Source organism: Drosophila willistoni, assembly GCF_018902025.1.
Source record: "Drosophila willistoni isolate 14030-0811.24 chromosome 2R unlocalized genomic scaffold, UCI_dwil_1.1 Seg167, whole genome shotgun sequence".
NCBI classification, from domain to species: Eukaryota; Metazoa; Arthropoda; class Insecta; order Diptera; family Drosophilidae; genus Drosophila; species Drosophila willistoni.
The window spans coordinates 16,774,432-16,798,617 of record NW_025814050.1 but is presented as its reverse complement, the minus strand read 5'-3'; the positions used below and the strand labels follow the sequence as shown (position 1 = coordinate 16,798,617).

At 32.1% G+C, this 24,186-nt stretch overlaps 3 protein-coding genes and 1 long non-coding RNA gene across 5 annotated transcripts; 3 read left to right on the top strand and 1 right to left on the bottom strand.

The window, feature by feature from the left end:
* Nucleotides 1–3,626, top strand: LOC6642739. The gene is made up of 2 exons (XM_002065175.4): nt 1–118; nt 665–3,626. The coding sequence occupies exons 1-2, from the start codon at nt 88–90 to the stop codon at nt 2,056–2,058; spliced, it is 1,425 nt and encodes a 474-aa protein (XP_002065211.2). The 5' UTR covers nt 1–87; the 3' UTR covers nt 2,059–3,626.
* A 1,901-nt stretch (nt 3,627–5,527) lies between these two features.
* LOC6642738 (glycoprotein-N-acetylgalactosamine 3-beta-galactosyltransferase 1) lies at nt 5,528–19,883 on the top strand. 2 transcript variants are annotated; one of them, XM_002065174.4, is made up of 5 exons: nt 5,528–5,624; nt 5,774–5,850; nt 18,020–18,214; nt 18,279–19,171; nt 19,234–19,883. In XM_002065174.4, the coding sequence occupies exons 3-5, from the start codon at nt 18,172–18,174 to the stop codon at nt 19,468–19,470; spliced, it is 1,173 nt and encodes a 390-aa protein (XP_002065210.1). In that variant the 5' UTR covers nt 5,528–5,624; nt 5,774–5,850; nt 18,020–18,171; the 3' UTR covers nt 19,471–19,883. The 2 variants fall into 2 exon arrangements, with proteins under 2 accessions (XP_002065210.1, XP_015033831.1); XM_015178345.3 differs by lacking the exon at nt 5,774–5,850.
* Nucleotides 9,957–10,587, bottom strand: LOC124460177. Its single transcript, XR_006954116.1, has 3 exons — nt 10,268–10,587; nt 10,103–10,202; nt 9,957–10,046 (listed from the first exon to the last, which is right to left on the bottom strand). It is a non-coding gene; the product is annotated as an uncharacterized LOC124460177 (long non-coding RNA).
* Nucleotides 19,884–22,074: 2,191 nt separating the features above from the next.
* LOC6642737 (glycoprotein-N-acetylgalactosamine 3-beta-galactosyltransferase 1) lies at nt 22,075–23,941 on the top strand. The gene is made up of 3 exons (XM_002065173.4): nt 22,075–22,251; nt 22,316–23,208; nt 23,269–23,941. The coding sequence occupies exons 1-3, from the start codon at nt 22,209–22,211 to the stop codon at nt 23,503–23,505; spliced, it is 1,173 nt and encodes a 390-aa protein (XP_002065209.2). The 5' UTR covers nt 22,075–22,208; the 3' UTR covers nt 23,506–23,941.
* Nucleotides 23,942–24,186: the final 245 nt, after the last annotated feature.

Sequence of the window (24,186 nt, the reverse complement as noted above, 5' to 3'; positions counted from 1 at the left end):
ATAAAAAAAGCGGCAGCAATATAATCAAAGGATTTGTTTTTTAATTTTGTTTTTTATTTTTGTGACAAGGAAAGAGACTTATTCAAGATGCAGCAAATAACGGAATATCACTTTGAAGGTGGGCGAGTTGATAAGGAACAGGACAGGTCCTTTCTTTACAGAAATTTGAAACGACATTCCAACATTATTGAAATATTATATAAAATGTTATATTTTATTCAACATCTACAGAAGAGAGATAATGATTTTTAAAGTTGACTTAAAAGGGTTTCAGAATTTAATTTGATGTTATGCAAAATCAAAAGATTTAATACATAAGTTTGATTAAAATTGGCTTTAAAATCTAAAGCTTTAATAAAAATATCGCAAAGAATTTCAAGATTCGTTAAAACCTTTAAAAATGCCTAAGACCAATAAAGTTCAAAGCTCTCTTAAACTATAAAGACCACACTATAAAGACCGTATAAGAAATCTGTTTTAAATTAGTGCAACTGTCAAAGAAAAATATACAAGTATTTTCTAAGTTAATGTAATCTTAATTGTGGGTTAATTGTTGTTGTTTAATCAGCTGATCTTGAGTTTCCTAGAATTCACATTGACATAAACGTTTTTAAGTTACTTATCACTAATTTTTATCTTATTTATTTTCTCTCTTATTTTATAGAGACTCGCAAAATGCATGGCGTGAAACGTGTGCTCATCTTTTGCCTTATGATAGTGATTATACCAGCTACATTGATCATTATGCCTTTATATTTACGTAGAACGGTTTTCGCCGATGTGGTTTATCCTGTGGCCGAATCGGATATTATAGAAATTCGTGCCGGAATCTCATCGATCTTCTGTTCGAAGCACACTCTGAAAATGGATAGTCACTTCAATGCATTTCAATTGCGTAACAAGCCAGAGATCTCAACTAATCGCAAACACATTCGATTGAAGAAATCAATGACTCTGCCGGATGATACATTGGAATATTGGGGCTTCTTTTTATTGGCCGGTGCAAGTGTGAAATTCAAGTTCTGCTCCCGTTACGATGGCTCCCGCATCATGGTGGTGAAGGGTGATCGTGAATTGCAACTTTGTGGTCTAACCGATCATAATAAGAATAAATTTGGTGCCAACTATGCCCAGGGACATGAGCAAGTGCGTGTATTCTTTGAAGATGTGGTCGAATTGCAGAGTGAGAATGCTCCCAACGAGGGCGTGCTTGAGCAGGAGAATAATGCTGGCGAGGATTTGAGTGATGACCACATTGCTGCCACAAATGCCACCACACTTGACAATACAACATTAACCTCTATGTCTTCGACAAATGGCAAACATCCTAAAAAGAAGCTAAAGAAAGGCACTCCACATCACTCGGAAAATAGCGTAGGTGGAAATGTCACCGCAAGTGAACCTCTTGAGACACGGACTAGACGGCATCATGGCCAACATTTATCACACTCAGAACATGCTCAAAAGAAACGTGAGCTCTACGATCAGCTATATAAACGCCCGAAGCGCGAAAATGTCTATGATCGAAAGTATAGTCATGGCGGAAATGCCATGAACTTTACGGAAACCGATGAATCGAATTCGGTTTCCAGTTTTGAAAATGGACTTATAGCTTGTTTTCGTCATGGCTTGTTGCTGGCCAAGTTCTTTAACTCGAGCTCAGCGTGCACCAGTGCCCATTATCTGGAGAATGCCACCCATGGGGTGGCAAATGGCACCCATGATATTACACAAGCTGGATATTATTATTATATATTTTATAGTGACAATGATTTAGTTAGAAACGATATTCATGCCATATTTGATATTTATAAGCCAACGTTTCAATATTCGAATCTAAGCGAATCGCAAAGCTGTTTAAATACCACTGAATGCAGTTTCAATATCAGTTTCCTATCCGATGAAATAGTCGTTGTCGAAGTACCCACCAGAGATGGTATTGAGCATGAGGCGGATGATATTACAAATCTAATATCGACATGCCATCCACGTAGTGAGATCTATGCCATATTCCCCATTACGGTATTGGTGCTAATATTGTGCTGCTCCTTTCTATAGTCTTAAGGCGAAACGAACAACAACCACAGCAACAACAACAAAAATCAACTGGTAGGAAATATTGTGATATTTAAATACATATATATTTATATATATTGAGCTAAAAACTAAGTGATAACTGTGAGGATACAAATCTATATGGCCGGCCCACGTAATTACCATACTAAATAGCTAGTATGCAGAGCTTAACACACACATATTAGCCATAGTAGAAAATCACAAAAAATATAAATCATATATATGTAATATCTATAAGAAAAGAACAGTCTGAACAATATGTAAATTAAAACAAATCACTGAAAATATATTCTTTAGAATATAATAACGATTTAGCCTAATTTTAAGCAAACAAGCATTTCGGTTTTAAGAATTTGTGTAAACTACATGTAAATCTATTGTCTACTATTAAGACAACAAAAATGTTAATAAATTAAGAAACTACATTTCATTTTTAAAATAGTAAAAAAATATTTCAAGCACAGACTGGCAGTATCAAAATTTTCTAAACTTTATTTTCAATCAAGGATTACAGGAAAATTTTAAACATTTCAAATCTAAAGAAAATGGTTTTCAATCTAATTTAATTAACGGTCACAGGAAATTTTTAAACCTTTCAAATCTTAAGAAAATGGTTCTCAATTCAAATGGCCACAAATTTAAGTTCTATAGAAATTATACGCTAACATTCCATGGTAGTTAGAACTATCACAAAGATTTATAGGAAATTTGTAAGAAGTTACAATGACATATTCTTTAAAATGCATAATTTTTAATATACAGTTCAGCTCTATTTATAATAGATATATGTTAAATATAATATAGTCCACTTCTCTGGCGTTAGAGTATATATAATTCAAATTCAGATATAACTTCCGGTATTCTTTGTGTGTGTTTTTTTAAACAAATTTAATTGCTGTAAATGCCTCAAATAAGTTCCAAATCACTCGGCAGGGGTTCAAACAATAGTTCAATTTATCTAAATTTTTATTGTTAATTGAAAAAATCTATTAAGTCATTAAAAAAAACAACATAAATTGCAATGTTTCCCCTGACAGAACAGTAATAATTTAGACACTTTGTTAAACTGACTGAGTGGAACTTTTATATTATTTTTCTATTTTCTTTTTTTTTTCATTTTTTGTGATACCTAATGATAAATTTTTAACAAGATTTGAGAGCAGACAAAATATATTGTTGCTATCATTTGGTCTGTTTATTCTTGTTATTAATTTTGCCTAATTCACACATTGTTATTTTATTTTCTGATTTGGGCACGAGTATAATGCAAATATTTACACGAATTGTCTGTTTGTACTTGAAATAATAAATGAATGGAAATCAACATTGTCATCAGAAATGAATTAATTTCATTGGCATGGCACAAATGTTTATGAGAATTATACCAACGATGATAATCATGATGATGATGATGAAGATAATAAAATAAATAATAACAATGGGGATGAGAAGACCTAAAGTGCCTTATAGAATTTAGTGATTAATCAATTATGTAATGTATGTTGTAAAACAAATTTGATAATGCAATAAAATGTAGAACTGAAATATAATTTTTTTCCGCGTGAATTTTTCACTCTCATATGATCGTCAGCTGCACAGTGTCAAAAGTTAATTGCTACAAAATTATGGTTGTGAAATTAGCTAAGAGGCAACTAGATAATACATTTTCATCAAATTGAAATTGAAGCTCAATAATTTCTAGAAAAAAGAAAGGTAAATATATATTTTTATTCTACTTATATTTTAAAAATAATTCTTTGTTAATTTTAAATGCTTAAATTTTTATTTCAGTTCAATAACTTTAAGTCAGAGTTTTTCGGTTGTTATTTATTGCCTGTACCTACTGTATCTTTTTGCAAAAATTTATTTTATTATCTAAATTTGTTCCAAGCCCAAAAAAGATATTACTGTATTGATAAGATTTGAATTGATAGTGAATTTCCAAGATAGTGCAAATAGAAATTCAATGTTTAAAATATGAAACATTGGGAATTTGACTCAAGGCACAGTTACTGCTAAAAGTTTGTATTCGTAATAATTGGATTTGGCATGAAAATAAATTCATTTTAAACAAATAACAATATTTTTGACCTCTTTTTTTGTTATCGTTAAAGCACGGTTAATCTAGGTATTGGAATGGTGAGATTTACTCCGTAAAGTATGCAGTAAGCTTTTTAAGAAATCATTACTTTAAAACTATAGATAAATTTTGATATGTTCTGTAGCTAAAAACAAATCTATAAACAACGTCTATTGCATCGACAACCATTTTTCGGTTTTTTTTTTATTTGCATACTTTAGGTGGTAAATGGGGAGCACCTCACATCCCCTATATAGCGGGTGTTTTTTTAAGCGTTTGGTTTTTCACGTTGACAACACTGACATACCGCATGATGTTCATGACAGCTTAAAAAAACACCCGTTACAAAAAATAAGTTACGTTCCCAAATTAATAAATTTAGAAGCAGTTTAATACATTGCAGGACTATCGCCAAGTCGTGACGCTGCTGAATTTTATAATTTATCAACCCTTACGAACTAAGAATCAAACGAACCCTTAACCTACTCAATTTTAGCAGCACAGCTGTTTCGGCTTCAATTCTCTCTTTACTCTCATTACTCTTTTTCTCATTTCTTTCTTACACTCTCTCTTGTTCACCCCTTAAAATAAAAGCTGCTTTGGTAGTCAAACTGGTTGCAATTTGGTGGACTTTAAAATTCATTTTTGATTAGTTTATTGAGAATTACTTTGTTGATAGCTTATCATTTCGATTGCAAGCATTATGCCTTATCATCTGATGATCCCCACTCTCTCTCATCATCTCTCAAATGCTCCCTTGTTGTGTGACATATAGAAACAGCCGGCACATATGATGCCGGCTCCAAATCTCTCTATCTCTCTCTCTCATTCTCTCTCTCTGGCTTGCCGCCCCCAAAACGGAAAATACGAATTGTTCTCTTGGCAAATGCGCATTAATTAAGATTCTTTCTTTCTGCCTCTCTCGTTGCGCTCGTCTATCTCTCCGATTATCGTTCTCTCTTTTTATACCATGCACCCATAGAGTGATGTGGTATATTTAAGTCACCACAATGTGTATAACAGGCTGAAGAAGGCCGGGTTGATCCTTGTTCGTCTGTCAGTCCGTCGGTATGAACACCTTGATCTCAGAGAACACCTTGATAAGAGATAGACCCACCTTATTCGGTATGTAGACTCGTGTAATATATAAATATATATTTAATTTCAATTTTCGCCTGATTTACTGATTTTATCGAAAGCTAACATGGATAAAGTCACCGTATAAAACTATTTTTTAACTTGTTACATGGTATACCAAAGTCGTCGAAACGACATAGTTACTTCATTTTCAATGGGCTAAAGCAGAGCAGCGCGCTGTAGCGCATGAATCGAGCCAAAAATTTCCTGCTCAGTGGGTCTCGGTTTTTAGAATTTTGCGGTAGTTGTCGCTCTGCAGTCAGCTCGTTCGTTTCATACGTTTTGTTCACTATACAAGTTTGCGAAGGAAGGAAAGAGATATAGTAAAAGTGTGAGTGATACAGAAATAGAGAGAGAGGGCAATAAAGAGGCGGAAAATTAAATAAAATTAATTATTTTTACTTGGTTGCTATTGTCGTTGTTGTTATATCAAATAAAACAAATTCCAATTGAATTTTTTGAAAATAAAAATCTAAATAGAATCGTGATTGCAAAAATAATGCCAGCGTCCAGTGTTTGTAACGGAACATGCCAAAGAAATGTGCAAAAAATCAATTGTAAGTAACGGTACAACGAGTGCAAAACAATCAAATTACTGAAAAACATAAAACTGAAAAAAAAAAATTTTATAAAGTGGGAAAAACGAAAACGAAGAAAACATCACGTCAAAAACGCATAAAATATAAACTGAAACAAAATACAAAGTCAGCGAAAAAGCTTCAATGCGTTTTTGCAAAGTGTAGTGTCACAACAACAAAAACAAAACAAAACAAAAAAAAGATGAAATTAAATCAAAATTGGTGAAGCATTCTACAGAAGAAATGCTAAACTAAAATTCAAAAGTATAAAGAAAGTCATAAATAATAATTAAAAAAACAAAAAAACCAGCACGCAACAAAATAAACTAAAAAACAAAACAAATAGAAATGTATATTATTTCTATATACGTCATATCATATAGTAGCAAATGTATTAATATTGCGATAAAGTTCGATTAGAATGCATATAAAATATATGTACAATGTATGAATGTATTTTCTAATGTCATAAGTGAAGCAAATCTAAGAAATTTATAAAATAGAATTAATTTGGAAACCGGCCAATTTATTCTCTCCTAGTTTATGTTAATATGTGTTAACACTTTGTTATTAAATAATAAATGCAACGCAAACAATTTACGACAGTTTTGATTTAACAATAGAAAATGCTCTTTGAATGCTAATTAAAGTGATAAATTAATTAAATTTTGGCTAGAAAAATAGTGTTTCTACACTAATCTATAAAAAGATAGTTTCATTTTAGAAAGGTATAATAAAATTTCGAAGCTATAGATCAGAATTTTTTTTAAATTAAGTTCTGATATCTAAAATTAATGGTTTGGTTTCCTAAGGTTTAAAAATAAGAATCATAAATGACATTGAAAACAATAATTTTGTCATTTTATGAGAAAATGAAACAATATTTCAATTTTAGAAAAGCCTTATAATAGTGAGATGCTATAGATCTGAATTCAGGTTCAGAATAAGAAAATATGATAGCTAAAATTAATAGTTTTCTTTCTTAAATGTTAAAAACAAGAATCATCAATGACATTGGAAACAATAAAATTGTCATTTTTTGAGAGAATTTTTTTTTTAAATTTTCAAGTTTAGTTTGAAGTCAAATAAAAGTTATCTAACCAAAACTAAAACTTAAAATATCTTTATTTATATATGTGTGCTTTAAAAAAGTGATATTTTAATAAATTCTAGATAGAAATACAAAAAACAAATACCTTCTAAATAAAATTTTTGAACATATGTTGATATAATAAAGGGTATTCAGTATTTGTGGTCGATTTATATACGCAAACAAATATATACATATAAATTTTGTTGTTATTTTTAATGCGCTTTTACATCTGCTCAGTTTTTTTTTGCCTCTCGCTCTGGCTCTCCCTTATTAATGCCATGTATCTCTCTCTCTCTCTCTCTCCATCTCTGTCTCTTTCTCTTGGACTCTCCCCCACTTATGCCCTCTCTGTTTTTTTTTTTATTCCTCTCCATTTGGCTGCAGTTGTCGTTTCCGTTTGCCGGCTGTCACATTGCTACCTTATGCCCTCTGCCTCCTTCGAGCACCATCACTCTTTGGGGTGAATTGGCCACGCCAGTGCATTACTTTAATTTATTTCTGCCTTCCCTTCCCGGCCGCCTTCTTCATTGGTTTCTTAAACGATATGATTAGTTCTCAAGTTTCCACTGACTTGTGATATTTATACTGCAGATCCATAGATTGCCACCAGTTTCAGATAGTCAAAGAGGCATTGCCTGCAGCAGTTTGTTTTTGTTTTGTGTCTGCTTTGTTGTTGTTGTTATTGTTGTTATTGTTGCTGATGCTGTGGCGGTTGCCTTTTGCCCGCTGATAAGCAAACAGTGAAAACGTCCGTTTGAGTGACTTCTCTCATGATAATGAATTAAGTATTAAATGCAATTATCCAAACAGAATGCGAGAGTTTATTACGCAAAACAATTATCATCCAATTAAAATTGCACTTGAGCATGTATCAGACGGCTTTCAGCCTGAGTTGCTAAGGTTAATCTCAAGTGGCCATAATCATAGGTGACAATGATGATGAAGTTGGTCACTGGGCTGCCACTTCAGAAGGTTCAAGTAGGTGTCAAATATTGTACAATATTAAGATAACTAGAGTAAAACCAATTGAGCTAGATATACATTGCTTGACGAGACTTTTGTGTTATCTGCCCTTTTCCTGTGTTGACTCACTAGAATAGAAAATCACATCTTCACAATGCACTTTAATCTGGACAATTACAAGGTTTGTCAAATCAAACAGAGCTTTAGTATATAATCGCTAAACCCGATTATTTAAAACAAAAGAATTAAAAAACATTAAAAAATTTAAAAGAAATTTCTTAGTAATCAGTAAAGAGAAAGGTTTTTTTTCTAAATATTTTTTATATTACGATTTACTTGCTACAGATTCATAAGAAAAATTTGTAAAATGCCAATTTTATAGACTAAAGGAATTAGTGTAACAAATTTTGTAATATATTTTTTATTTTTACGTTTACAGTTACACAATTAAGAAAAGAATAAAAAAGAAACAAATTATTTCACCATTTAAAGGATTTTTAGATTTATTTTCTTATAAAATTGCAAACAAAGTGCAAAATGTTGTTGTCATTTTCTTTAAATCTTTATCTTACTTTTAATAATAGAATCGTCTGCTTTGAGTTGTTTTGACTTACCTTCTTTTAACAGGTGTCCTAAATAAAGGCGATTTGTATTGTCTAAGCACTTGAAAATTGTGACTCGGAAAACAAAAACTCGTGAGCTTTTGCACAACAATGATTTATTGTAAAATTCCCAAATGGATAATCATGACAAGAATGCATCGATCAACTTCCAATTATCAAATATTTAGTGAATTTTTTGCAAATGGGAATTTGTTGCAGAACATTTGACAAAAAATTCATTCTGTGACCCCTAAAAAAAGTCAAATATTTACACAATATCTTTGATATATTATATGGCCTTAGGCTTGAGGTCAGATATTAGAATCCCCAAATTCTTCTTAATTCAATAAAAAGTAAATTATGAATCAAAGTTTTAGTTTGTTGTCTGTTTGTCTACAGACTAGTCATAATCTAACATGATCATTAGATTTCCCTTGACTTGGACTTTGTAAAACTGGTTTTAATCACCCATTGGACTTAACTGATTAGATAACTGTTAACTTTTTTTTTTTAAATGACACATTGTATGACGATTGAGTTGAGTATTTTTAAATTTGAATGTCATTTCATTTGAAACTTTGTTTTATTATAAAAAAAAAAAAGAAATGCGAATTTTGAGAATTTCTTATCGCAGAGAATTACTTATCGACCTTAGTGGTAAATGGGCTTCATATAGCTTCCTATTCCCCCGCTCAGAACTCTTTGTTATTATTTCATTACATATATTTATTTCATTGACTCAAAACGGATGTTTAACGATAACATAATGAAAAATATGTCGTGCTATTGTTTATGGTTTATCTTTACAATTGAAAGTGAAAAGAACAAAACTACAAACATAACACAAATTAAATTTGATATAGACTTGAAGCATTGTTATTTATTAATGTTTGCCAAAAAAAAAAAAAACAAAAAAAAACTCTATGTATAGAGAATCGTAAAGCGTGGCCAAATTTATTGGGTTAACCCGACGAGAGTCAAACAAAACAATTTAACAATTGGCTCCCGACGTGGAGACCCAGAGAATTGTCCGCAAATGAATTGTGTCATGGTATGATGGGCATACACAATATATATATATCCATTTTATAATGTTGTGGTAGGGTTTTTATTCATTCTGAATGATATAATAAACAAATCAATGAGCACAAACAATTGGATGTAATAGAATTATTTTGATAAAAGCATAACATTTTGAATAAATATTTTAATGATATAATTTTAAAAGATATCTATGTTCATTGACTTTACACTCCTCAACAAGGTAATGGTAGATTTCGCAAAAATCTATTTATATGAAAGAAGGTCCTTTCCCACACTTTAAAAAGTCTTTTTATTTACTCATGACTATTTCTAAGCCTGGTAAAAATATTTTTTGAAGCTATTTACCTTACCAATTTAAATAGTTTTTAATTTCTATATTGAAATGAAATTATCAAATTGTCATTATGAGGCAGAGGTAAAGAGATAAAACGCCATTTTCGGTGACATCCTTTAACACCATATTTGCATTTTATCTAAAAAGAAAATTATAATTAAAATGTGTCCTTTTAGATTTTAACAAAACACTTACGGTTGAGTTGACTGACTTACAAAACTTCCATTTTCTCTTATTCATCTTCTCTTTGAAATTAGGAGGCACTTGAACATCAGTATTAACAATCTAAAGCTATCTACATATGTATTTGTTATCACAAAAAAATAAGAATTATTTGCATATATTGCATTGGTCTCTTACATTACATTCACATAGGTATACATCAAAATGATGATGTAAGCACATTTTTGATGTTGTCACCTTTGAACAAGCCCACATTTCAGATTAAATAAAGATAATGTTATTTTATATATCGTACTTTATGGGATCAGTTACTTCATTTTGGTTTCTATACCTACAAATAGATTGTCAAATGTTCTTTTTTAAAGTTAGATGGTAAATCACTTTATGGATGTATATGTCTTAGCACAGTCTTCGGAATACAACTAAAACCAGCCATAAGTGAAGCTTTTTATGAGATACAAAATCACATCATTATACTTATAGATAAGAAAAGGTGTGGTTTATTAATATGAACTTGGTACATATGTCAGCCTATCTTTATTTTAATGTTTTTATATTCTGTCTTATCTTCAAAAATTATTGTAATTCTTTTTTGACCTTTCTGATATGCTTCAGATACTTTTTAGGTGTGACAGAAATTTCAAACTTTATTTTGTGTTCACTTTCAGAATTTAAAGTGAATTTAAGTTTTCGTTCTGGTTGCATTTATTTTATAGTTTTTACATTTATTCACAAAGAGAGATATCATTAATAAAGTTTTGGATATAGTGAGAGATTGTTTAAGCTAAGCACATATGTTTTTTAGGGGTACTAGCTATTAATCAGCCAGAGAATTACGCACATAAGTTGTACATATGTATACAACTTGCAAATTGAAATATATAAATCATAAAGGGGGAAATAGGACTTAAAGAGAGCAATTCTCTTAAATAAATTCAAAGTTCTTAGCAAAAAACAGGTCAAGAATCTCTTTTCAAATAATTCCTGTGTAGGAGAATGACGCAGAAACAGATTGGAATAAATATTTCAAGTACAATATATTCGTATGATGTCATAGTATTAAGGCACAGAAAGAGAATCCGGAATATAAAATGATAAAATCTGCAAAGACTGCAAAGTTTAAGTCTTATGAAGTTAGATTGTAATATTTTTTCATAGAATGACATTATTTTAATAATAATAAAGTTACAATTAGAAATAACAAACTACGCTCATAAATACTAATCACTGAGTTATCAATGATAACGATTTGATAACGAAATTGTTCAATTATATAAAAACACACACATATAAATATAATAACTATAACAGACAGCAAAGTAAGCAGTAGAAATATTCAATTAAAAACCAGAGGGCCGGGGCTAACTTCGACCGCGTCAAAGTTTGTATACCCTTGCAACTTTTTTGGTAACTCTTTCCTTACCTATAGCCATTAAAGTAGAAAAACGTTTTATCTAAAAAGGCCAATATTGCGAAAGAACGGCCTACAATCTTAGCATAGGAAATAACGAAGATATTGATCAAAGTCACTGTTTTCCACCGATCGTTCCTATGGGAGCTATATGATATAGTTAGCCGATCTTTATCAAATTTGGCACAGTCATTAACAGATATATTAAACTGACAAATAATTAATTTGAAAGCAATCGCGTTAAAAGTAACGAAGTTATTGATAAAAGTCACTGTTTTCGAAAGATCGTTTCTATGGGAGCTATATGATATAGTCAGCCGATCTTGATCAAATTTGGCACAGTCGTTTATATGTATAATAAACTCACCAATATTAAATTTCACAATAGCTCAGAAAATAACGAAATTATTGAGAAAAGTCACTGTTCGTGACTTTGCGGTTTGTATGGGAGCTATATGATATAGTTTTCCGATCCGGCTGAATCCGAGATATACAACGCCTGCAGTATATACAAGCCTACATGCAAAATTTCAGCTCTGTAGCTCCAACGGTCTAGGAGAAGTTTGCGTTGATCCAGACGGACGGACGGACGGACGGACGGACGGACGGACATGGCTATTTGAACTCGTCTCGTCGTGCTGATCAAGAATATATATACTTTATATGGTCGGAGATGCTTCCTTCTATGCGTTGCACACTTTTGACCAAAATTAATATACCCTTTTTGCAAGGGTATAATAATTTGAGTCACGTTGAACATTTTGTTTTTTATACCCCTTGCTAAAATTGCTAAAATTGACAACCATTTAAACATTATATGTTTGTCTATAATATATGTATATTATAGAATATATTATAGAATATATATTCTATAATACAAATATATTGTTTGTATATTCTATAATACAAATATATTGTTTGCAAATGTAGATGTATTAAGTGTTCCTTAAGTAAGTAACCATTTTAGTAGTGCTTTAAAGATAACGATTGCATAGAAGAACAATTATTTTTTATTTTAAGGAAATTTGTTGTTATTGATATCTTTATTTCGTTAAATATCATTCCGATGAAATAATCATGTATACAATACAATTATAGGTATATAGAGCAAGATAAACGCGATAAAGTTTTAAGAACTTCAAGGGCATATAGGTATTCGATCCATCACATTTGGCTCACGACTTAATTCTTTTTTTTATACCCTTGCAAAAAGGGTATATTAATTTTGGTCAGAAGTGTGCAACGCATAGAAGGAAGCATTTCCGACCATATAAAGCAGGGGTAGGCACAAAGAGAGCCAGCTCAAACTGTCAATGTATGCGTGCGCTTGCTTGTGTGCGTAAGCTGCTTTACACTGCGCGAATCGTAGGTGAAAAAACGAATAAAAAATTAAACTGCAAGTGAAAAAGAATAATTCCGACCTAATTGTTGTTCAGAAACTCAACTATTTCCTTTACTTCTATATTGTTTGGATAACTTTTTATACGCTAAATGGCTATCAGTAAGACTATTTCGAATTGAATCTTTAATTAATTTCATTGTCGAAAATTTACGTTTTACCTAAATGTCATAAAAATGAATGCATATTTTGTATCGGCTATTATATATATTTTTCATACTATACATATACATATGTGCATACATGTATATCTTACATTTATATTATTATGCATGTTCGCTTATATTATAATATACTTTTTACCCTATAGGGACAAAAGATTTTTAAAGTTGCCATGTAAGAAAAAGAAGCATTAATTTTTCTGCGTGTAGCTGCGTAACAAAGCGACATAGTACTGCTTTCGTCAAAAGTCTGTGCGACACTAGCTGTTTTTTTACGCTCTCAACTTGTACTTCGTGCTCACATCGGCATGCACACACGAGCAATTGCCGAGCAAAAGTGCCCGCACGGGCTATGGGCGCCTACCTCTGATATAAAGTATATATATTCTTGATCAGCACGACGAGACGAGTTCAAATAGCCATGTCCGTCCGTCCGTCCGTCCGTCCGTCTGTCCGTCCGTCTGGATCAACGCAAACTCCTCCTAGACCGTAAGAGCTACAGAGCTGAAATTTTGCATGTAGGCTTGTATATACTGCAGGCGTTGTATATCTCGGATTCAGCCGGATCGGAAAACTATATCATATAGCTCCCATACAAATGGCAAAGTCACGAACAGTGACTTTTCTTAATAACTTCGTTATTTTCTGAGGTATTGTCGTGAAATTAAATATCGGTGAGTTAATTACACATATAAACGACTATGCCAAATTTGATCAAGATCGGGTGACTATATCATATAGCTCCCATAGGAACGATCTTTCGAAAACAGTGACTTTGGTGAATAACTTCGTTACTTTTGACGCGATTGCTTTCAAATTAAACATTTGTTAGTTTAATATATCTGTTAATGACTGTGCCAAATTTGATAAGGATCGGGTAACTATATCATATAGCTCCCATAGGAACGATCGGTGGAAAACAGTGACTTTGTCCAATAACTTCGTTATTTCCTATGCTACGATTGCTGGCCGTTCTGTCGCAAACATTAGCCTTTTTAGATAAAACGTTTTTCCACTTTGATGGCTATAGGTAAGGAAAGAGTTACCAAAAAAGTTGCAAGGGTATACAAACTTTGACGCGGTCGAAGTTAGCCCCGGCCCTCTGGTTTTTTTATTCTTTTGTTGTTTTGCTGTTTTTGTGTGCAATTTCCTATTGTGTATGCAGTCTATTTAGTATAATTTTCTAAATTTCATTTCTAATTTTAAGCTAAATTTAGATGAATTTGCTTTGTAATTGTTTGTGTAGCAGAGGCAAACACAATGCAATTCTATTGGGAATGATAGGCAAATTTGCTGCTTAAAAAATTGCTTTTAATTAAATGAAAATTTTAATTAATTTGCCATTATAAAATGCAATTTACATGATTGATGAATGTAGGTCTCTGCTGGCCTCACATCGAACAATCACAAATTGAACTCATTTGACTTTTCTCCTACATTTGGCCTTGCCTTAGATTTAAGATATACGCGAATACTACTTTGTAAGTACGTATGACTACGGCCTAGTTAATTTGCATTTTCCTTATGCTGGCTGCTGTCGTTTACTTTCCAATTTCACTCGAAATGTGTCGAACTCATCTATTCGCAATGGTATGGAGATTAGTTTGCATAGGCAATAGAAACCAACCAGAATGAAAATTAAAGTAAACACTAGAACTGAAAAAGATATACCAGATCTTTAGATTTTATTTATTAATTATACTTTTTCTTTTAATTACCCATATTATGCGTGATAGATAACATTTTGTCGAAATTATTTATAACTTTCTAGCTAAACGTTTAAAGATGAACTGTTTTTTCGAACAAATATCAGAAAATATTTAGAAATTGTTCAGCTGTGTAAATATTAATTGTCTTATTTGACAGTTAACACAGTGTCACAAGTAACCGATTGTAATTTCAATTGATTATCGATAGTCAAGAAAATAAGAGCAACACCTACAAATTATTCTCATCGAATTCAAAAAGGTTAAAACAACTGAAATTGAACTTTGAAGAATTATCTAAATCGTTAAGACTTACGTAGAACTAGTTTCGTCTGGTTTATAAGATATATGTACACAGTATAGGCATCAAACATATCACAACATAACTTTATTTAAGTAATTTAGTAAACATCTTGAGTTTTAAGGAAGAAATAAAACAAATTTGCATTATAATTTTTAACCTAGAGCTGGTTATACAAAGGCTTTTATATTGAGAAACTAAAATATTTTACGTTACTAGCTTAAATAACTCACATTTCCTAAATTTCAAGGCATTTAACAACACTTCTATATATCAGGATGTTATTTTATTGAGACATATAAGATACATACTTGTTTTCCTTTTCTGAACTTAGAGTACTTTTATTTCATCTTTTGAAAATATGTCTTGGGCTTTTCTTTTCCTTGATACACCTAAAGCAGCTTGGATTAAACATGAATGAGTGATAATATAGAAGAATGTCATAAATTCCATTAGTGATTTCCTGAATTTACATTTTCAAGGTTAGCATTATAAATTATGCTATCAAGATGGTTTTTTAACCTCTTTGTGCCCTATTTGCAGACGCTTATCCATTGGGTATAATATGTATATTTACGTGCTCATTTTTCTAAGGAAAAGAAAGTCAATGGACCCTGATCACAAAAAGATATAAATTTAATCCAATTTACTTTTTGCGCATAAATTTCTATTTAGAATAAATTTATCTCACTAGTAACCACAGAAAATTAATTTAATTTTAAGACAAAGCACAAAAATAAGTTCAGAACCCTTTGCTTTGTTTTTCTCTCTGGTAACAAGTATATAATTAATTTTCTTTGAGCAGTTAAAACAAGATAACCGATTTTTTTTCGACTGAATAATTAAAATGCCTTCCAAGAATTATTGACCATGTCTAGAACGTGTTTTAATGAGTTTTGCCTTATCTATAACTTAGGCCATTACATACAAATCTAAGTGCAGACCTCAATTCTGACAGAAGTCCATCTAAACTAATCAGTGGGCGTTATCATAATTTCCACCTAAAGATAACGCCAAAGTAGTTTTCGTGTGATAAGCCAAATGCCCTTGTGATTCACCTAAATAGATCAATTAGCAATACTCCATACATATATACACCGAAAGGAAATGGGAAATACATTTAAATATAACAGATTTTTTTATATAGCCATGAAAAAGTTTTATGTTTTGTTGTGCTGTCTTTTTCGCCGTCTTATCGCAATAGTAGAAAATGTCTTTCCTTCTACTTCTACTGATAACTGCAAAAAAACAAGAGTGAATGCATTACTTATTTAAATATTGCTGCATTTTGCCTTAAAAACGTCTGCAAATCAGCTTCGTTGTTGTATTCGTTGTTCGAGAGTCATACCGAAAAGTAATTAACTGCGGCTAATGCAAATAGAATTTTGTGTTCAACAGCTGTTTTGCAGTTAAGTTCAGTGTGAGAGTCCATCGAATGAGTGCATAAATAAATAAACAATACAATTGTTGTAATGTTATAAAAACGTTTGCATAAATTAATAATAAACTGTCACAAGTGGATCCAGCAATAGCCCAGCTAATAATAATCAACTAATCTCTCTAATAGTGAGTTAAACCAGTTGAATGACCTACGACAAGTTATCAACTAATTCAAACGAAATATGCAAATTGCTATAACTAACTATGCGTGTGTTTATAGATAGTTTAAGATAAGTTTAAACCGAGTTGTTAATAATTGTTCAAGATGTGAATCTTTTATTTAAAGTCAGCCATTAATACTAAATTAGTTGACAAGAAAATTTCCAAGGAACTTGAAATGAGTTGGCTAAACTTTAACATTTGAAATTGATTTTTTGAAGACGATAAGATTATAATAAACGGGGAGTGCATGTTTTTAAGTTATTAGCACATTATGACTTTAAAAATAATTTTCAAATGTAAAATAATAGGTAAAGATAAATGTTTAACCGTTTTTATTGCTTCATTAATATCAAGTCAAAAACTTAAACGAAAAAGGTTCATCTGAGGAGTCTCTCAATTTTGTTAAACAGGTCTTAAGCCTAAGACAAATCAAGTCTGATCGTTGCATTACTGTCATGTTTTAAGGTCCAAGTATAGAAATGAATAAATCAATATAACAAAACATCTAAAATATATTTATCCTAATAATAGAGGGAAATAGTTAACAGTTTTATAACGAATAGTTCTTTTTCTGCTTATCAAGCGGTCTATAATAATTCCATTCCAAATTTGCAATATCCATTAAATATTACTACTTACATTGTGTTAAAATGCTTTTCAGCTGCAGTGTTTAAGATATAGGCTATATTAAAATAAACATAACACAACGACCTAAATAGTTTTAGTACCATTGTGGGTATTAAACTTTGAAAATGTCAAAATACAAAAAAGTTAATGGCCTTTTGTTTGGATTGAAAATACCTATTTGTTCTTAACGTTAAATAAAGCGCGCAAATATTAAAATTTTTGTACAGATTTTTATGATTTGTTGCGTAAAATTTACGACTTGAGCCAGTTTGCTTAGTTAGTGGCCTAAGATAACAAACAAAACTCATAGATAAATCAACGCATGGAAATCTGAATTAAGAACACGTGATATATATAGTAATTAATCTTGAAATATACTTATATACTTGTATTCGTATAATATATATAATCGTATATATGTACTTATCAAAACTAATAGCAAAATATACAGCTTTTTTTTGTTTGTTTTTGTTTATATGCACAATCTCAAGTGGGAAGCTTGACTAGAAATAATTGATCAATTGTCACGTTTTTGCATAGAATTGGCACAAGTCTTAATCAAGAGAGAAGATAGAATTTGACACAGAACTTGGTGACATCTAGTTATCTATAGGCAGTCAAAGCCAAATGTTGAATTGAAGACGCTTCTTACTTGTGCGTGATATATAGAATATATAATGATATATATTAATTTCTGTTGTTGTTTGTTTTTATTCCTACAGAAGATGTAACGCGCAGCTTAAGCTTGTATAGACCCCATCCCAGTCATTGTAATCCAACCAAAGGTGCAAGAAGCAGCAGAGTATAAAACGACGGGTTCCTAGAAGTAGCTTATCCCTTAGACACAAATTATCGCGAGAAGTACATAAGCCAAATGACTGCCAATAGCCTCCTGGGACGATCAATATTAAATGAAGGTGAGTTCAATAGATAAAAAGTTCCATGACTGAGTTTAATTCTTTATTTCTGTGTATTTTTTAGGGCGTTCCAATAAACGATCGTTTGTGTCCCTCATTGTGGGACTGGTTGTAGGCTTTTGCCTGGCCGAACTGTTTGTCTACTCTTCCACGCCGGAACGTGCTGAATTTGAGCCCTATGAAGGACATCGGCATGGCGATGTTAACGATGCCCATCATAGCCACGATATGCTGGAGCTCTCTGGGCCCGAACAGGACGTGGGCACCCATGAACATGTCCATGAGAACTCAACCATCGCTGAGAAACTATATAGTGAAGTTAAAATTTTGTGTTGGATTATGACCAATCCAGCCAATCATCAGAAGAAGGCGCGACATGTGAAACGGACATGGGGCAAGCGTTGTAATAAACTCATATTCATGAGCTCGGCGAAAGATGATGAATTGGATGCGGTGGCTCTACCCATTGGCGAAGGACGCAACAATTTGTGGGGCAAGACCAAAGAAGCTTACAAATATATCTATGCCAATCATATCAATGATGCCGATTGGTTCCTCAAGGCTGATGATGACACCTACACGATAGTGGAGAATATGCGTTATATGCTTTATCCCTATAATCCAGAGACTCCAGTTTATTTTGGCTGCAAATTCAAGCCGTATGTAAAGCAGGGCTACATGTCTGGAGGAGCTGGTTATGTTCTCAGCAAAGAGGCAGTCAAACGTTTTGTTACCGAGGCCATACCCAATCCAAAACTTTGCAAGCAGGACAACACGGGAGCTGAAGATGTCGAAATTGGAAAGTGCTTGGAGAACGTAAAAGTATTAGCCGGAGATTCACGTGATAGCAATGGAAGAGGAAGATTCTTTCCCTTTGTGCCAGAACATCATTTGATACCGTCGCATACGGACAAGAAGTTCTGGTATTGGCAATATATCTTCTACAAGACGGATGAGGTAATTTATTTAGGAAAACAATTGTTATATTTCTTTTAAACTTAATTGTCTCTTTGTTTCAGGGTTTGGACTGCTGTTCGGATAATGCCATATCGTTTCACTATGTCTCCCCCAATCAAATGTATGTCCTGGACTATCTCATCTATCATTTGAGGCCGTATGGTATTATAAATGCGCCCGATGCATTGCCAAATAAATTAGCTGTGGGTCAACTTATGCCGGCGCCTAAAGTTTCTCTCACAGAGCAATCTACCGAGGAGGCTTCCTCGAAAGTTTCCACAGACAACAAAACACCATGATCGTTAATTTAGATAGGCCAGGACTCTTCATGTATATAAGTCTTCATGTACATAATTATTTAATCGATCATCGTACATAGATACAATGTATTTGCCATTTCGATATAGAAGATAGTTCAATTGCATTCTCGTTTGTACAAAGAATACCCAAAACTAGTAATACTTGCTTACTGTTACCTTAGTTTGTACTAATTAAGAAACTCATCAACTGAAATGCACATGTTTAGGTTAATACAAGAACATAATTTCTGCCAGTAAGTTTCTATTTAGTTAGACCATTAAACATTTTGATAAAGACATAGATTATAGTTATACACATAGTAGTGTTTATTAGCCATATACAGTTGTCTCAGTTGTTATTACAGAGATGTGTATTACCACTATATGTACCAATAAATTATAAATGTAAAATATCTGCATTTGAAAATAATAAAAATGAAAGCAAAATACTGACGACATTATTGATGATTGTTTTTTCTAAAATATAAAAATTAATGGGAGTTTATTTGGAAAATATTGTGATAGTATTTGTAATTCTGGGATTTCTATAGAAAGTCTTAAAATTAAATTAGTTCAGCAAGTTAAAAATTCAATAGAATTATAAATTGTAAATAGAGAAAATTAAACAAGTTCCTGAAATTTATTACAAAAATGTCTATAAAATTAGAAAACTATTTAAAGTGAAAATCAAATGTTTTGAGAAATATTCTTTATTGTTGCCTGTATTTTAAGCTTTTAGCTAAAAGCTGCCAAGTAGTGCAATGTACTTGTTGAAGCAGTGTAACGCATTTAAAGCAGTGAAGTACAGACCAAGCAGTTAAAGCAGTTCAAGCAGTGAAATACATGACAAGCAGTTCATGCAACGAAATGCAGTCGAAGCAGTTCAATTTATTCTAGCAGTTTCACAGGCCGAGAGGAAGTCACCTTAGAGAGTTGGAAATTGAATAAAATTTCTGTTCTGCAATAGTAACTTCCATTTATCAAAAACACCTATAAACAACCTTATATTATTTTACAGATGTTTTTTTTTAGTCAATTGACTAATAGTTACAATATAAATTTCATTCCATTGTAACCACTGAGCTTAGCCCATTATAATGTTTGTTTTGTCTCATAATTTATCATTAAATTTATAGTAAAAAAAAATTAAATTTGATTTCCCATGCTTTTTCATGCATTCTCTTTTAATTGCTAATTAAATTCGGTTTGATGCATTATTATCTATGACAATATAAACTGCCCACTGGGAGAATAACAAAAACACAGCACTGAGCAGCTATAAATGGTCCAAACAATAAAACTGTCAAAATGTCAACCACTAAGCTGCCAATGTCAAGATGGCCTCCCTTGCAAACCAAAACCCAGCTTTCAGCTGGAAGCGAGTTGAGTCGAAAGCCACTTTAATTGATTCATGTTAAGCCGCGTTGGCAGCAGCGCCTCGGGATTTTGAATGGACCAGATGCGTAAGCCATTTTTGGCCGTGCCCTTTCATTGCATATACATATATACAAATACATATTGGTACATATCTATATGTAAATGGTATATAGGACAATTGTGCTTATATACTTGGAATATATAAAATATATTGCATCAAATATGTATGTAATAATATTTGACCACACATAAATCAATGGACATCTAGGCATTATGCAAAATCCGTTTAGCAACAACAACAACAACAACAGCCGCAACTATTTATTTATGCGCTTTCAAGGATAAGCGCAGTATTTGCATAAAGGACGAAATGGCAAATGGTCGATTTGGTACTTGTGAATTGCATTTGGATTTGAAGTGAAGCATAAATTGCATTTCACCAATTGCAATGGCAAGTTATTAGCATTTTCAACTAATTAATTTTGTTTAATCTATTGGATTATTTTAATTATTGCCATAGATAAGTAACTTTTCACATTGTTTTCTCATTGCTGTTGTTGCTGTTGTTGTTGCTGCTGTGTTTGTTAACATGTTGCTTATCAATTTTCCGTGCAGCAAGTAAAAAACTTTGTCAAAGGCTTTTAAAAAAAAAACCAACAATAAGCCACATAATTACCAAAAGAAGAATTTCGAATTCTCTATAAAAAGTTGTTAGTATAAATAGTCAAATAATTACATAATATCTGCAGTGCTTTATAATAAATTGTTTAAAATGGAAACATTTTAAAACAATGTACATAAGTTATAAAAAGAAATATAAGTAAAAGTGAAAAAAACAATATTTAGGAAAAATGGCAAAAAATAAATATAGAAAAATACATTTCATTAGCGGACAAATTAATCTATTATTATATCGTAAAAAATGTTTCAAAATATAATCAATTTATTGAAATTTTTGTATATACTTTGTTTTTATTCAATGGGTTATGGCGAAATAATTATGTTTTATTAACAAATTGTGATTAAATTAAAGTTTCACGTCAATTAACTTATTAGCAATTTAACAAAATAATATTTCAAGTGGATTTCAAAAGCTACCAATCAAATTTAGTTATTTTAAATAATTTAAATAAATTATTGTAAATTTTCTAAAACTCTGTTTGATTTTTAGTTGAAGTGTTTACTTTATACATTTACTGTCAATTTGAATTTATTTTAAAATATATATAAAAATATATACAAATACATACAGACTTTCCCGGAGAATTGCACGTATGTTACGTTCCTAGATTCCGTATAACTGGTTCCAATAAGTTGCTTATACCTTAGACACAAATCATCACAAGAAGTACATAAGCCAAATGACTGCCAATAGCCTCCTGGGACGATCAATATTAAATGAAGGTGAGTTCAATAGATAAAAAGTTCCATGACTGAGTTTAATTCTTTATTTCTGTGTATTTTTTAGGACGTTCCAATAAACGATCGTTTGTGTCCCTCATTGTGGGACTGGTTGTAGGCTTTTGCCTGGCCGAACTGTTTGTCTACTCTTCAACGCCGGAACGTGCTGAATTTGAGCCCTACGAAGGACATCGGCATGGCGATGTTAACGATGCTCATCATAGCCACGATATGCTGGAGCTCTCTGGGCCCGAACAGGACGTGGGCACCCATGAACATGTCCATGAGAACTCAACCATCGCTGAGAAACTATATAGTGAAGTTAAAATTTTGTGTTGGATTATGACCAATCCAGCCAATCATCAGAAGAAGGCGCGACATGTGAAACGGACATGGGGCAAGCGTTGTAATAAACTCATATTCATGAGCTCGGCGAAAGATGATGAATTGGATGCGGTGGCTCTACCCATTGGCGAAGGACGCAACAATTTGTGGGGCAAGACCAAAGAAGCTTACAAATATATCTATGCCAATCATATCAATGATGCCGATTGGTTCCTCAAGGCTGATGATGACACCTACACGATAGTGGAGAATATGCGTTATATGCTTTATCCCTATAATCCAGAGACTCCAGTTTATTTTGGCTGCAAATTCAAGCCGTATGTAAAGCAGGGCTACATGTCTGGAGGAGCTGGTTATGTTCTCAGCAAAGAGGCAGTCAAACGTTTTGTTACCGAGGCCATACCCAATCCAAAACTTTGCAAACAGGACAACACGGGAGCTGAAGATGTCGAAATTGGAAAGTGCTTGGAGAATGTAAAAGTATTAGCCGGAGATTCACGTGATAGCAATGGACGGGGAAGATTCTTTCCCTTTGTGCCAGAACATCATTTGATACCGTCGCATACGGACAAGAAGTTCTGGTATTGGCAATATATCTTCTACAAGACGGATGAGGTAATTTATTTAGGAAAACAATTGTTCTATTTTTTTTGAACTTAATTGTCTTTGTTTCAGGGTTTGGACTGCTCTTCGGATAATGCCATATCGTTTCACTATATCACCCCCAAACATATGTATGTCCTGGACTATCTCATCTATCATTTGAGGCCGTATGGTATTATAAATGCGCCCGATGCATTGCCAAATAAATTAGCTGTGGGTCAACTTATGCCGGCGCCTAAAGTTTCTCTCACAGAGCAATCTACCGAGGAGGCTTCCTCGAAAGTTTCCACAGACAAGAAAACACCATGATCGTTAATTTAGATGGGCCAGGACTCTTCATGTATATAAGTCTTCATGTACATAATTATTTAATCGATCACCCTTAGCTTTTGTTACACATAATCGTACATAGATACAATGTATTTGCCATTTCGATATAGAAGATAGTTCAATTGCATTCTCGTTTGTACAAAGAATACCCAAAACTAGTAATACTTGCTAATTGTTACCTTAGTTTGTACTAATTAAGAAACTCATTAACTGAAATGCACATGTTTAGGTTAATACAAGAACATAATTTCTGCCAGTAAGTTTCTATTTAGTTAGACCATTAAACATTTTGATAAAGACATAGATTATAGTTATACACATAGTAGTGTTTATTAGCCATATACAGTTGTCTCAGTTGTTATTACAGAGATGTGTATTACCACTATATGTACCAATAAATTATAAATGTAAAATATCTGCATTTGAAAATAATAAAAATGAAAGCAAAATACTGACGACATTATTGATGATTGTTTTTTCTAAAATATAAAAATTAATGAGAGTTTATTTTGAAAATATTGTGATAGTATTTGTAATTCTGGGATTTCTAATGAAAGTCTTAAAAGAAACTCTTTTATTTTACCTGTTTCCTATTCAAACAGAAAACAAAACAACAAGCGTTTAGTTATTTACACTGTTTATTTTATAAAAATCTAGTTT

Bases quoted from the DNA above. Each gene is read 5' to 3' on its own strand.
- LOC6642739 (XM_002065175.4), top strand. From the start codon at position 88: ATGCAGCAAATAACGGAATATCACTTTGAAG. The intron at 119-664 runs GTGGGCGAGTTG...CTTATTTTATAG, and splicing joins AACGGAATATCACTTTGAAG to AGACTCGCAAAATGCATGGC.
- LOC6642738 (XM_015178345.3), top strand. From the start codon at position 18,172: ATGACTGCCAATAGCCTCCTGGGACGATCAATATTAAATGAAG. The intron at 18,215-18,278 runs GTGAGTTCAATA...TGTATTTTTTAG, and splicing joins ACGATCAATATTAAATGAAG to GGCGTTCCAATAAACGATCG. The intron at 19,172-19,233 runs GTAATTTATTTA...TCTTTGTTTCAG, and splicing joins TCTTCTACAAGACGGATGAG to GGTTTGGACTGCTGTTCGGA.
- LOC6642737 (XM_002065173.4), top strand. From the start codon at position 22,209: ATGACTGCCAATAGCCTCCTGGGACGATCAATATTAAATGAAG. The intron at 22,252-22,315 runs GTGAGTTCAATA...TGTATTTTTTAG, and splicing joins ACGATCAATATTAAATGAAG to GACGTTCCAATAAACGATCG. The intron at 23,209-23,268 runs GTAATTTATTTA...TCTTTGTTTCAG, and splicing joins TCTTCTACAAGACGGATGAG to GGTTTGGACTGCTCTTCGGA.